Consider the following 13,381-nt stretch of genomic DNA (forward strand, 5'->3'; position numbering starts at 1 on the left):
TTTGGTGTTGAAACAATTTTCGTCACTTAAATAAACAAATCTTCTCTTCTCTGCAGTGCAGTGGCTTCACAACCAAAATAGAAAAGAGTATAATCAGCAGGACTCTTTTAACCAGCTGAGGCAATCGCAGCACCAATCAGCCGCTCCGCCCAACCGTGGCTGCGGATCCCGATCAACTAACTCCAATCAATTATACTCCATTACATACATTAAATGATTCAATAATCTAAATAATAAATCAACGTTTTGGCTCCTACAATATTGTTGTATACACATTGTTGTGCCGATACTGCATATTAACGGTTTTCCAGAGGTACATTTTGAAAGAAAAGTGTTAAAACATGTCTCAACGACTAAAAAGAGTAAAGGGAAGTCCCATTGAAGTATAACAATATGTGAAGAATGAATCGGCTGTTGGCCCAACGGTTTTGTCTATTGAACTTTTGAATTCCACTTAATAATTGGGATGTGTTGGCCCATGTAATTGCACAACATGTCTGAATGCGATACTAAGCTATTCTAAACTGTTACTGGTTTTCACTTTGAGTTGCTGCTCGGCTTGATGCTGCTATTGTTTATTTTTATTTGCACATCTGAAAACACTTATTTACACGTCCTTGTAAGTGTTGACCTTCTTTTATAACTTATTTTTGATCAGGGATTGCCCAATCTCTTAATCATATTCAAGCGTTAGATCAGATCAGAGGTGGGAAGTAGTGGAGTACAAATACTTCGTCACTCTACTTAAGTACATTTTTCTGGTATCAGTACTTTACTCCACTGCTTATTTTTCTGACGACTTTTTACTTTGTACCTCTTACATTTTCCAAACAGGCTGGTTACTTTAGTTTGAATGTGTGTTTGGTGGCGTGATCATTATTATTTAGAGTCATTGCGTGCCTATTGATTGAACACGATCCGTGTATCCATCATTTCCTGCTCTTCTCCAAAGAAGAGGGACCAATGAGAACTTTGTCATTTTGCTGTTGTTCAGCATCGAAACATTCATTAGCTAACAATGACAAGCCAAGCCCATACTTCTTTACTTTTACTTGAGTAAAACAGTTTAGTCGGTACTTCTACTTTTACCAGAGTATTTTTAAACCCGAGTATCTGTACTTCTACTTGAGTAAAGGAAGTGTGTACTTTTGCCATCTCTGGATGAGATAAGGACAAATGGATCTCAGAGGTTAACCAGGTTTACATACCCGTGTTGTTGTTCAACACACTCTCCATGCGCACAGGGCTGAGGAGTGCAGTGGTCGGTCCCAGAGAGGCACAGGGGGCCGTGGGTGCTGGGGGGGCACAGGCAGTGGAACCCGTTGACCTTGTCCACGCAGGTCCCCCCACTCATACATGGGTTTGAGATACACTCGTTAATCTCCACATCACATTTAAGTCCTATTAGAAAGAGGGAAATAGTTCTTCATTATTGCTTTGGTTTTTGGTTTTGCAGAATGTAATAATACACCAACATAACAGATAACAAAGAACAAACAGGAAGAGGCAATAAACCCATTGGGCTAATTTAAAGCCTCTACCTAAATAAGGTTTAAAATCACAATTTTCTATACAACACATTATCAATATACAGAACAACATATCCTTTACTTAACATTTTTATGAAAACACTGATGTGAATATGAAAACCAGGCCTCACAAGGTGGTCACATTACTTGTTTAGGTATCTTTTAAAGCAATGCAGCGAGGCACAGTTTGATCTCAGTAATGGCATCCTGCTATATCAATAAAGTTGAATCCTTGTGACTTTACTACCGTAGGTATTTAACAAAACATACCTGTGTATCCTGCGGCGCACACACATTTGAACTCGTTAATTCCATCGTGGCACTCTCCGTACTCACAGGGGTTGCTGGCACAGTCATCTTCATTGATCTCACAGTTCACCCCTGAGTGGAAAAATATAAAACACACATTCATACGGGGTAACAACTAGCCCAGTTACATGCTTCATCATTTAATCTGACCGAATCTTTGAATACATTTGAAAGTACGAAAAACACCCCGTCACTTTTGGTTGTATCGAGTAAGGAATTACATGAGAGGTAAGCAGATCAAGTGGTTGTTACAAAATGTGACAGTTAACTCCTTCACCACCAGGGGGAGAAGAACTCCATAAGCATGTGGTTCAGAAAGAAGTGAGACACTTTCACAAAAACCCCTCACACAGCAGAGGCTGTTTTTCATAAATATTATTAAGATCTATACATTTGACTTATTCTTTCATTTCACTGGCACTGTTTGTCTTTAACTATATTATTTCTTCTTTTTAGATCATAATGTAAGTTGTATTGTCCAAAGGAGCCTGACACTTTCATTACGCTGTGGCTGAATCTTGATAATTGAAAAGGATTAGAAACTGAAAGAGGGGGAGACATACAGAAATAAAACGAGACACAGAGAGAAAAAGGCACATCAGAGGGGAAGTGAAGGCATGAAACCAGAAAGTGAGACCCGACAGGGTGACCTCACGGCAGATTGTGTAGAGTAAGGAAAGTACAGACTTCAGTACCAGGCGTCAGGCTGGTACAGCGTACTGAACTGAGCCTATTAATCCCCAAAGCAACGTGGGGTAGCACCGCTCTGACCAGACTTGTGGCTGCTACTCACAAATGCACACGTAGAGAGCTCTACAATTTATACATCGCAAGTTATTCAGGAAGTCCTAGACGTGGGGGATGGTTTTTTTACATTCAAATTAAGTTGTCAACCAGGTCAACAAGAGTTAATAAGAAAGAAAACTCAAAGGAGCAACTTCATATTACTAGGCTCAAGCTCTTTCAAAAATGATTTGTTAAGTTAGAGCTAACTGTTCCTTCAGTGGAAAGATTGTTGGAGGAAGTAGAACTCATACAATGTTTGTGGTTATAGTTCAGTCTATGGCTACTATAACAACCATATGTAACTTTGGGGTATCAGGCTTTTTAATAAACCCTTAAAAATAAGTGGCTGCACACAGAATTTGAGGGGAAGAATTGTATTAAAGTCCTCACACACTGGGCCATGGAAGATACAATGATGACAAAATTTGTCTTTACATTAAAGGGGCCCTATTATGCTAATTTTCAGGTTCCATATTTGTATTTTGTGCATCCACTGTGAAATGTTTACATGCGTTAATGTTCAGAAAGGTATTTATTTTGTTCATATGCGTGAAAGGTTTGCTGCACCTCTTTTCACCCTTGGTTAGTTGGCCGGCCCTGTTTTGATTGGTCAACCGCTGAGAGATGTCCTGCCCCTTAGCCTATCAAAAACAATGTGAACAAAAACCTATATAACACACTACAGGAAAGGGGAAACCCAAACCCCCCTTAATTAACCACCGACAGCAGCCAGATGGATATTTCAGAGCGACCTGGTATCACCTTGTGTTTTCACATTTCACATTCAGTGAAATGTTTTTCCCCATTGATAAATGTCAAATGATACTTCAACTAATCTCCTCCAAATCATTTTGTAGCACTCCAGGTCCCTACCTGTGGTTCCGGGTGAGCAGTTACACTGGTAGGCATTGACCAGGTCCACGCAGCGTCCTCGGTTCTGACATGGGTTGCTGTGGCACTCCTGGACCTGGATGTTACAGATGGAGCCAACGTATCCGGGATCGCACTCACAGGAGAAGGTGGCGATGCCGTCTTTACACACACCGTGGTGGCACGGCTCTGGTACGCAGTCATTGATGTTCTCTTCACAAAGAAGACCCGTGAAGCCTGAAGAAGGACATTTTAGATCTTAGACCAAGTGACTATTTCATATTATTTTAGTGGATCAAAAGGATATGGGTTCAAATGTGATGCAGTCTAACATTTCACTTTTTTTTAGCATGATAGCAGAGCAGGCCCTACACATTAGAATAACAATAATAATGCAACTTCTCCTATTGTCATTCCCTTTTACCTTCAGCACATTCACAATCATATCCGTTGGGTCGGTCGATACACTTGGCTCCGTTTAAACAGGGTGTGCTGGAACACTCGTCGATGTCTATCTGGCACATTTCACCGCTGAAGCCTGAAAAACAGAACACAGAACAGGATGAACCTAGAACCAACGCTTCAAACTGTTTCAAAACGTAAAATGACTTCATTCATTTTCACTTTGAGTGGGTGGCTATATGAAAATACATGTATAAAGTTACATGTGAACCAACCTGCTGGGCACTCGCAGACAAAGCGGCTGACCTGGTCCAGACATTTCCCCTGGTTCAGACAGGGCGAGCTGAGGCACTCGTCCACCTCGACCTCACAGTGAATCCCCTCAAATCCTGAAAAAACGAGGCAAACAAAGTTTATGATTTCAAGTTTTCTCAAAAGCTACAGAAGCAAAGGATTTGGCCGACTGACGATTACGAATGCTAGAAAGCTTTGGAAATGATCTGAATAAGAATGACTGGTAACATTAGTACAAATGTGTCATTTCTCAAGAAACGTACCGGGCATGCAGATGCAGCAGTAGTCCCCAATTCGATCCAGACATGTGCCGTCGTTCTGGCAGGGGTTTGAAGCACACTCGTTAACATCTTGCTCACAGCGCGGCCCGGCGTAACCTCTAACACAGTTGCAAGTGAAGGAGCCGTCTGTGTTCACACATTGACCACCGTGCTCACAAGGGTTAGTGCCTGGCAATTAAGAGGAAGGAGACATGGTTAGGTGAGAACAGGCTGGCAGATATGTAGGGTATGTGTGGTTAGAGTTTTTCTTTCTCACCAATGCTGCATTCGTCTCGGTCGCTGTTGCAGGTGTTGCCCACGTATCCTGGAGGACAGTTGCAGTTGAACATGCCACTGATGGGGTTGGTGTCGCACTGAGAGCCCTCTCTGCACGGGTTACTGATGCAGGCGTCGTCTCGGTGGCAAAGCAGACCTGAAAGGAACACCATGTTGACAGGAAATGAGTAAACATCCCTGGCTTGTACACGAATACAGCCTTGCTGGAATTATCAGAGATGTGGGAACACAATTGGACTACATTTCAATTTGCTACTGGGGATAAATTCCTTTTTGAAGGCTTAATCCAAAATTCCGTATGTGTTACAAACCAGTCAGCTGGACATGCAAATCTATTCTGCATTATCTGATCTTGCGTTAACATTTTGAAAAGGTTGTAATTGTGTATTTTTATGCACATTGTAAAATGCTTTTTCTTATTGTGGGATATTATAATATGTTATGTGTCTGTCAAATATTTGTGCATGTATTTCTTTTGGTGCACAGGTATCTTTTAAAAAGATCCTGATTTCAGTGAGATTACCCGTTCAAATAAATAATAACATACTGTGGTTATATTGGTGTATATGATTGACTGACATTGATCACATTCATTTTCATAGGTTAAAAGAATAAATGTAAAACAATCGGCTAAAGTAAACAACCATTTTATTCCAATTTGTTCCACAGGATACAGTTCCCTTCAATTCAATAAACTTGTTTACAAAGCAAAAAGGAAATATACAGTTTCCCTCGGAGCGTCAGGCACTAAATATGCTGGCACTTGACTTCTTATGTTTAAATAATATCATATTCTTCTTTATTGGACATATTCCTTAAATGTCTTATGTTTACATCTCTTATTTTATCTTTTTATTGCACATCCTTTTATTTTTCTCTATTTGATTCATTTTCTAAAAACGGAACAACAGTCACGAAAAAGTCTATTTATTATTCTATTTGGGATTATTTAAGTATTTCTGATTCAGTGTGTAAACTCAACAAAGTCTAATGTGAAATATCGATCTATGACAAAGACTGGTGGCGTTTCGTCTTAAATGTTTGACGACAGGCCTACCTGTCTTTCCGTATGGGCAGAGGCAGACGAAAGAGGCAACGCGGTCGATGCAGGTGGAGCCCGGCGTGCACGAGGCTGTGGCGCAATCGTCAATGTTTTCAGAGCAGTCGGGTCCGCTCCAGCCGTTTACACACACACACACGTAGCTGCCAAACAGGTTGCTGCAGGTCCCTCCGTTCTGGCAAGTGTTTGGCTGCAGACGACACTCATCCACATCCTCTGTACAGTGCTGACCTGTGTTGAGTCAGGGAGGTGGACATGAAGAAGGGGAGGAAATGTCAACAAATGAATACTCTGTCAATACTCCACGTTATAACATAACCCAAGGTGAAGCCTCATGAGTTTTGAGGTAGAGAAATCCAATTATTGGGTTTTTTCTAGATGCTGGTCACCTTTTTTTGGGAGATGGGAAATATACAATATGAAATAATATTCATCCACAGTGGAGATGTTTGAATACCCAGCTCACATCTGCTTTATTCCCTCCTGGTTGGGTTAGTGCTATGTAAACTCAGGCATGCCAAAGGAAGCTGGTGAACGCATGTTTGCTTTTTAAATGGAAAGCGTGTGTATCCTGAACAAGTGTGTTAGCATAGACACGCCTTGTGTGAAGTACGAGCCTCTTTAGGATGTGGAGGGAGTACAGAAGGACTGTAGGAAGTGTAACATCAAAACACACAACATGAGAGGAAGTTATTTGAGGATTCCAAGCACAAACATTGATTTTCTGCCTCACTGCTCAAATGGCACGTAAAAATACCAAAAGTAGAAAATATAGGTTTAATGGATACAAATTTGAAAAAGTAAATACACATCTGTTGATTTTCATTCATTCACTTCAGAAGATATATGGAAGAATTCCCTGCTAAATATATTAATCCAATATATTTTCCTTTTTAAAACAGCGGGCATTGTAAGTATTTTTAAATACTTTTTAATATCCTCGTGTTCTAGGCCAGTGACGCATGGGGATGCTTTGAGTTTTGGTGTCTGATAAAAATTCCTACTCATGGATATGTTGCTCCAACTGGACTTCCTGGATCACATGTTATGTCTCAGCTATTCTCAGCCTGAAAGCCCTCTTAACAGCACATGTCTAAAATACACCCAAATGCATGTTTAATGATTCACTAAGCAAATAAATAATCCTGAATCACTCACCGGTCCACTCTGGAGGGCACTGGCAGTTGTAGGTGTTGACTCCGTCCATACAGGTTCCTCCGTTGGCACACTGATGACCGGGGCAGTCGTCGATGTTGTGCTCACAGTTAGTCCCGTTGAAACCTGCCACAAAGGATTGGGGAAGACGTGCACTTAAATACATCAAATCTAGTAAGATATCGTGTTTATATTACTTATCCTATCTATATGAGATGTCCTTTACGAGATAAATACTTTAAACTTTGTTTTGAATGAACCCAGTTTAGTTTTGTTTAAAAGGATTAGTTTGTGTGTCTACAGCTAAACTGGTGTGGTCGACCCTCGATAAGCCTTTTGAGCTTCAGCCTCTTCTTGCACGTTCAGTTATAATATTTTGTATCTTTTGTGAATGTTCTTTGTATATGCCATTAAGACAAATTCAGTGTTTTTATGATAACATGTTCTTAGATGTGTAAAAGCAGCCGTGTGTGTGTGTTTGTTGTGTCTACATGGTAACTGTAGCAGACTGACAGTAAAGTGTGGAACACAACACCAAAAGGATTAGACTGTTTGCACTTTAAACAACATAACGATACATACATGTATAGATACAAACCAGTTACTGTGCTTCTCTTTCGCTCTTCCTACATCAAATGTTACTCTCTTAAAACTTCCATTTCCAATAAGTGTCGACCTCCTTTAAAAAAATGATAGGCATTTCAGTATTTGAATGCTCTTACCTGGAAGGCAGTGGCAGGAGTAGCTGATGTCAGAGCTCTGGTGGCAGGTGCCTCCATTCAGGCATGGTGAGGGGGAGCAGGGGATGTATGAGCTTTCACAGTGTCTGCCTGTAAACCCTGGTGTGCAGGTACACCTGTAGAAATGAGAAAGTTCATTTGATTCAAGTCAGTCTTATTTTGTAGTCGGCTCTTCCAGATAATGACCTTTACTCTACATCTAGTTTTTGTTTTTTTAAACTGGATTCTCACTTGTAGGAGCCAGGGGTGTTGACGCATAATCCTTCATTCTGGCATATAGAGGGTGTGGCTACACACTCGTCTGTGTCGTTGAGGCAGCGCGGACCTGTGTATCCTGGAGGACAGGAACATGTGTAGCTCCCAGCAGACGGAGAGCTGCACAGTCCCCTGTTGGCACAGGGACTGGAGAGACAGCTGTCCTCGTGCTCACACTTCTCTCCTGGGGATGAAGAGGAAGAAGAAGAGTACTTAGATGTGTGCTATGTGAACATGTGGAGAATTATGGAAAGCAGTATGCTGTGATTGATACGATGAAAACACTTGTTGATCACATGTTGTGTTTTTTCCTTTAATGTTTTTTAGTACCAAAAGATTCAAACTCACTGTTAAGCCTCCACTAAAATGTTTTTGCAGTTATCACATGTCACCAAACTGCGCTCAGTGTAAGGTTGAGCAAACCTCTTAATTTTTTATTTTAATTATATAATAGTTTTAAATTGGATGCATTTATGTATCAAAAACCAATAATGGTAGACAATCAGGGGATCCATGCACCAGATTTGTTTTAATTGAATCAGTAAGGGCAATAAATCAAGAGGAAATTGCTTAAATAGGTTACGGATACAAGGCAACATTAGGCAATGTTTCAAATGTATTCATACAAATTCCAAGAAGCAACTTGTCTCTGGCCTCATGGCGTGACCTTTAATGTAACTTACGTGTTTTGAGATATCCTGCTAGCAGACAAACAAGTTATGCCAAAATGAAAACCTTGAGGTTATAACAGGCTCAGGAGACAATTACCTTAACTTAAAACTATTTCTTTCAAATGACCTGTTTTGGAAAAAAAAAATCTGGATAATAGTCATAATATTTTATAAGATTTGACATAAATCTGTAAGAGTGGTTGCATTTAGGATCTAAATGTGTGTTCTGATGATAACAAAAAGTTAGACATTAATGACCTAATGGCAAACACTGAGAGGGCATTAAGCAGCATCTCACCTGTCCATCCTCTGGGACACTCGCACTTGTGTTTGTTGAGGGACAGCAGGGTGCAGACCCCCTTGTTGGCACAGGGGTTGTTGGGGTAACACGTGGAATTTTGGGGAGTTTGGCAGTGCGGCCCGATGTAAGCGAGCGGGCAGGAGCAGGTCGCGCTGTTTGGTACGGGAACTCCAGCTGACATGAGCACAGAGCAGTTCCCTCCATTCAGGCAGAAGCCAGGGTGACAGGGGTCCTTATGGTGGCAGTACTCCCCCAGAAACCCTGGTGCACACCTACACACATACAAAAAATAGAATTTAATGACTGAAAATTCAAAGACACAATCACCCCTACATACAGACAATAATGTTGAGGTAAACAAAAAGGTGTGTGTGTGTGTGTGTGTGTGTGTGTGTGTGTGTGTGTGTGTGTGTGTGTGTGTGTGTGTTTGTGAATGAAAGCGAAGCAAATAAACAAAACAAAGCAGTGAGTTTCGGTCAGGTGCACAGGATGCAGCACATCAGAAGTCAGCATTGATAGTGAAGCGTAACATCTGTAGTACATACACATCAAAGACACACGAGAACCATCGCAGGTAAACACACACTATTGTCACTTCTATATAGTGATCTAAAAAACAGTGTGTGGGGAACCACATCCCTGAGTTGGAGTATTAGCAAAGTGTTTGTGCATAAAGAGAAACTAGTTCAATTACTATTAAATGGGTTATTTTTACTTTAAGACTTGAAGACAGTTATGAATCAGTTTACAGTCAAAAGGAGCCACACAGACTGAAGTACTGACACACACATTAGTTCCAGAAAAGTGTCTTTTGACATTTAAGATGTGAAGCACCAAGATTATTGAGGAAGCTACTCTGCGCCGTTGCCCAGGGCTCAAAATAAGCTCTTATCCTCAGTGTCCCACAAAAGTCCCGCATTGGACATTAAACTGTCCCAGACCGAACCCATAGCTTAAAGGTGGGGTAGGTACTTTTGGAGAAACCAGCTCGAGTGCGCTAGAATTTGAAAATACACAGCCGGAAAAAATCTGTCACTTCCTTACAGAGCCCCTCCTCCAACACACAGGAACGCGCACATGACCAATGAGGGCACGAGATAAGTTTGTGCACAGATGGAAGGCTGACAGGCAGGTAGGCCATCCAGTTATTTTAGCCGGGCCGGCTCAAATGATTGGTCGTGCTTTTTACAGCGCTACGGCTTCCACAGATGATTTTTCTTTATGGATTTTTTGTCAAAGCACTTCAGATATTCATTGCTATCGGGATGTTAAGAGCATTCCATGGAATATAACAAAAAGTATATCTCGAGCCGGTTTCTCAAACTTACCTACCCCACTTTTAAATTAAAGTTATTAACTATGACTTATTATTATTATCCATGCAAATTCACCGGCTTCACTTAATGGACTGTGATGGAAGTTGTGCTGGTTGTTTCCTGCACTCATCACTGTGGCTTTCTTTAGGGCTTCTTTGCTTTTAACCACCACATGTGTTGTTCATCCACCTCATGTGTGTCAATTCATCATTGATTTTGTGTGTAAGCGCATTTTTTCTATTTCTACACCTAAAAATAAATTACTCATAAATGTATTAATTTCATTTCTGATGATGTGTTTACGTAATTTTCTTGGCACTTAATCTTTGTTTCCACAGATCCTTTTTTTTTTTAACCACTGACAAGAGAACTTTTTTATTTGAGTGCTTCTCTTGCCCCATAAACCCTATAAGAGGAAAAGGGGGAAGCTGAACTTGTTGAAAGGGCTAAACTGGGGTCAGTCGTAGAAAGAAGAAGTTAAAAAGTAGAAGGATGTGAGGTGGGGTTATCTGGAAGTTGTTGACTGAGAGCCTGGTAGAAACTAAAAACATAAAGTGAAAACCGTCAGCAATTATTTGAGGAATGTAAAAGATGAAGACATTCACGAAACATAAATGTATCCAAATTCAAAGTTAAGAATATGTCTTGACCACTGCTTCACAACAGCTGTAGAGGTTATGACTAAAAGAAAAGCAACTCTTCCTTTGAGATGGTTTGGTGAACAAATCATATTTCCACAGCTTATTCATCAGCCATTTTGTTTCAATTACTCTTTTTTCTACTATTTCAGTGAAATGATTCAGACACATGACATGCAGACAGGAGGAAATTACAATATTACACAACATGCCCACTAGAAGATCTCATCAGACAAGGATCCCTTCGTCACTTTCTATTCCTCTGTTTCTCTCAGTCCCTTCTCATTGAATCGTTTATTTGCCAGGGACAATGCAAAGTAATGAACACTTAAAACATTCAAATGTGTCAAGCGTAACAGTGCCAGATTTAGCTTTGAGCTCATTTCCATCCACATCTCTTTGAGTGACAGACTGAGGTGTCATTTTGTTACACAGAATATGTTATTCATCAGGAATATGTTATTCAACTTCCTGTGTATGCAACTTTGTCTGTTTCATCGTGAGCCTGTGCGTGTGCGTGTGTGTGTGTGTGTGTGTGTGTGTGTGTGTGTGTGTGTGTGTGTGTGTGTCACATGTCAGACATGCCGTTTGGGGACTGTGGGCAACAGAGCAGCCTGCTGCCTCTTACACAGGCCTCTAAACCTGCCTCCCTCGAGGGGCTCAGGTAACATAATAGGAGAGAAACACTACACAGTAACTAACACATACACACACATGCACAGAGAAAATGAATACCTCCTTTAATAACCACTCCAAATTAAAATGAGATCCTTATTTAACAGACAAGCAGACTTCGGGCATGTAAAAACAAAAGGAGGAGAATCTGAGATCGGTGTTATGAGCCATATAAAAACAGAGACAGAACAATGGAGGGGGAATTATGTGAAATGTAGTCTCACGCTTATTTACTTTTATTATTAATGGCCACCCCACCCCAAAGCAGCTTTAAGATATTAGGTTATGAGCGCATGGGAAAGTAACACTTTAATGAATCATGACGGGCAGACGTCTAACAGATCAATCATGGATGTGAATCTTCTGCTTGACGCGTGAATGTCCTCAAATCCTCAAATATGATAAACAACATGTGACAACATATTCCCAAACCAACTTTATATTTGGTTAAAAAATATATAGAGTTAATGTAATGCAAAACAGTACAAACGTTAAGATTGAATCAGCACTAATGCTAGTATTAAGAATATTGTGTGTTTAAGACAGTGTCGTTTTTCATTTGTTTTGACAAGATAAACGTTAAAGTTTAGATTTGCTTAACAATATCCTACCTTTCCGGATTATGAACAAAAGAGTTTATCCTAATAATAAGAACTATCTGTGTAGCCAAAGCCTGTTATCTCATTCCATAAATCTACTTTAGTTTAGAAAAATGAACACAGGTTCTGTAGTTTATTTTAAAGCGAATGGACATACACTGCCTGCCTGCCTGCCTGCCTGCCTGCCTGCCTGCCTGCCTGCCTGCCTGCCTGCCTGCCTGCCTGCCTGCCTGCCATACTGTCTATTGCACAATTTAATCCAGGTGAGAAAAAGTATTACAAATATATTTAAGTAGATTATGAGCTTGTTCTAATATGAAAGTATAAATCTGCTGACTCGTTTTGGATTCAGAAGGAAATAGTGGCTGAGTGGCATTGATAGGAAGTCTCATTGGAAAGTCCACAAAGACAGACTAACATGTTGTTGGTTGGGTTTTTTCCATCAGATTCTTTGACATTTGCAAAATACAAGAACCAGCTTCTTTTTTTTGGAAACATGTTTATAGTTCATCTTCCCAACATGTTCTCTAAATATCTGCTATTTGCAAATGCTCATGGTAAACAGATAAACAACTTGTCAGATTAGTGAGGTCTGATCTTCAAAGACAAACAGACTTCATGCCTCTTCACCTTAACTCTGTCAGATTAGACATGGTCACCCTCCCTCTTCCCTGTCTCCGTCCCTGTATCAGCATGTCTGCAGTGCAACCCCCTACACACCCCTCAACACATGCCTTTACACAAACACTCACACACACACTCACATAAATACACAAACACAAAGATGTCCCTCCCCACTCTGAACACAAACACAGCTTGGTCATGATATCACAACAAGACGGCCGTCGTGGGAATTAGGAGAGCTTTCTTCTCCTGGAGACCCCTCCCCGCCCCCTCTGAAGGAGTAATGACATGGCCCTCTGCCCCGCGACATTCATCACATTAGCAGACTGTCACACGCAGAACACCGTGTCCAGGTTAATACGCGGTTTGCCTTTCACTGGGAACATTTCACACATTTTCACTGTTAAAAATATGGGGAATATGAGAGGCATTTTCAGAGTATGAAAGGACATTTGAAACGTGGGGTTTGTTTTGTGTTCAGCTCGATTACACGTGTATCGAGCTTGAAATAAATTACTTTCAAAAAATGTTAAATAATCTAGCTTTTGCATTTAGTTAGTAATGTGGCCCGTTATAGTGTTTATCTAGTCTAAAGATGTC

General features: G+C 40.6%; 1 protein-coding gene across 1 annotated transcript in view; it reads right to left on the reverse strand.

Annotated features, from left to right (window-relative positions):
• Positions 1-13,381, reverse strand: part of notch2 (notch receptor 2) — a 52,652-nt gene that overhangs the window by 16,259 nt on the left and 23,012 nt on the right. Inside the window, exons 3-14 of the mRNA XM_079691942.1 lie at positions 8,927-9,201; positions 7,934-8,141; positions 7,685-7,818; positions 6,966-7,088; positions 5,805-6,038; positions 4,728-4,883; positions 4,454-4,639; positions 4,172-4,285; positions 3,919-4,032; positions 3,498-3,731; positions 1,800-1,910; positions 1,209-1,401 (exon numbers count right to left, since the gene is read on the reverse strand). Of these exons, the coding sequence (XP_079548068.1) occupies positions 1,209-1,401; positions 1,800-1,910; positions 3,498-3,731; positions 3,919-4,032; positions 4,172-4,285; positions 4,454-4,639; positions 4,728-4,883; positions 5,805-6,038; positions 6,966-7,088; positions 7,685-7,818; positions 7,934-8,141; positions 8,927-9,201 (2,082 nt within the window). The remainder of the gene's footprint in view (positions 1-1,208; positions 1,402-1,799; positions 1,911-3,497; positions 3,732-3,918; positions 4,033-4,171; positions 4,286-4,453; positions 4,640-4,727; positions 4,884-5,804; positions 6,039-6,965; positions 7,089-7,684; positions 7,819-7,933; positions 8,142-8,926; positions 9,202-13,381) is intronic.

Source organism: Notothenia rossii (assembly GCF_949606895.1).
Source record: "Notothenia rossii genome assembly, chromosome: 1".
NCBI lineage: Eukaryota > Metazoa > Chordata > Actinopteri > Perciformes > Nototheniidae > Notothenia > Notothenia rossii.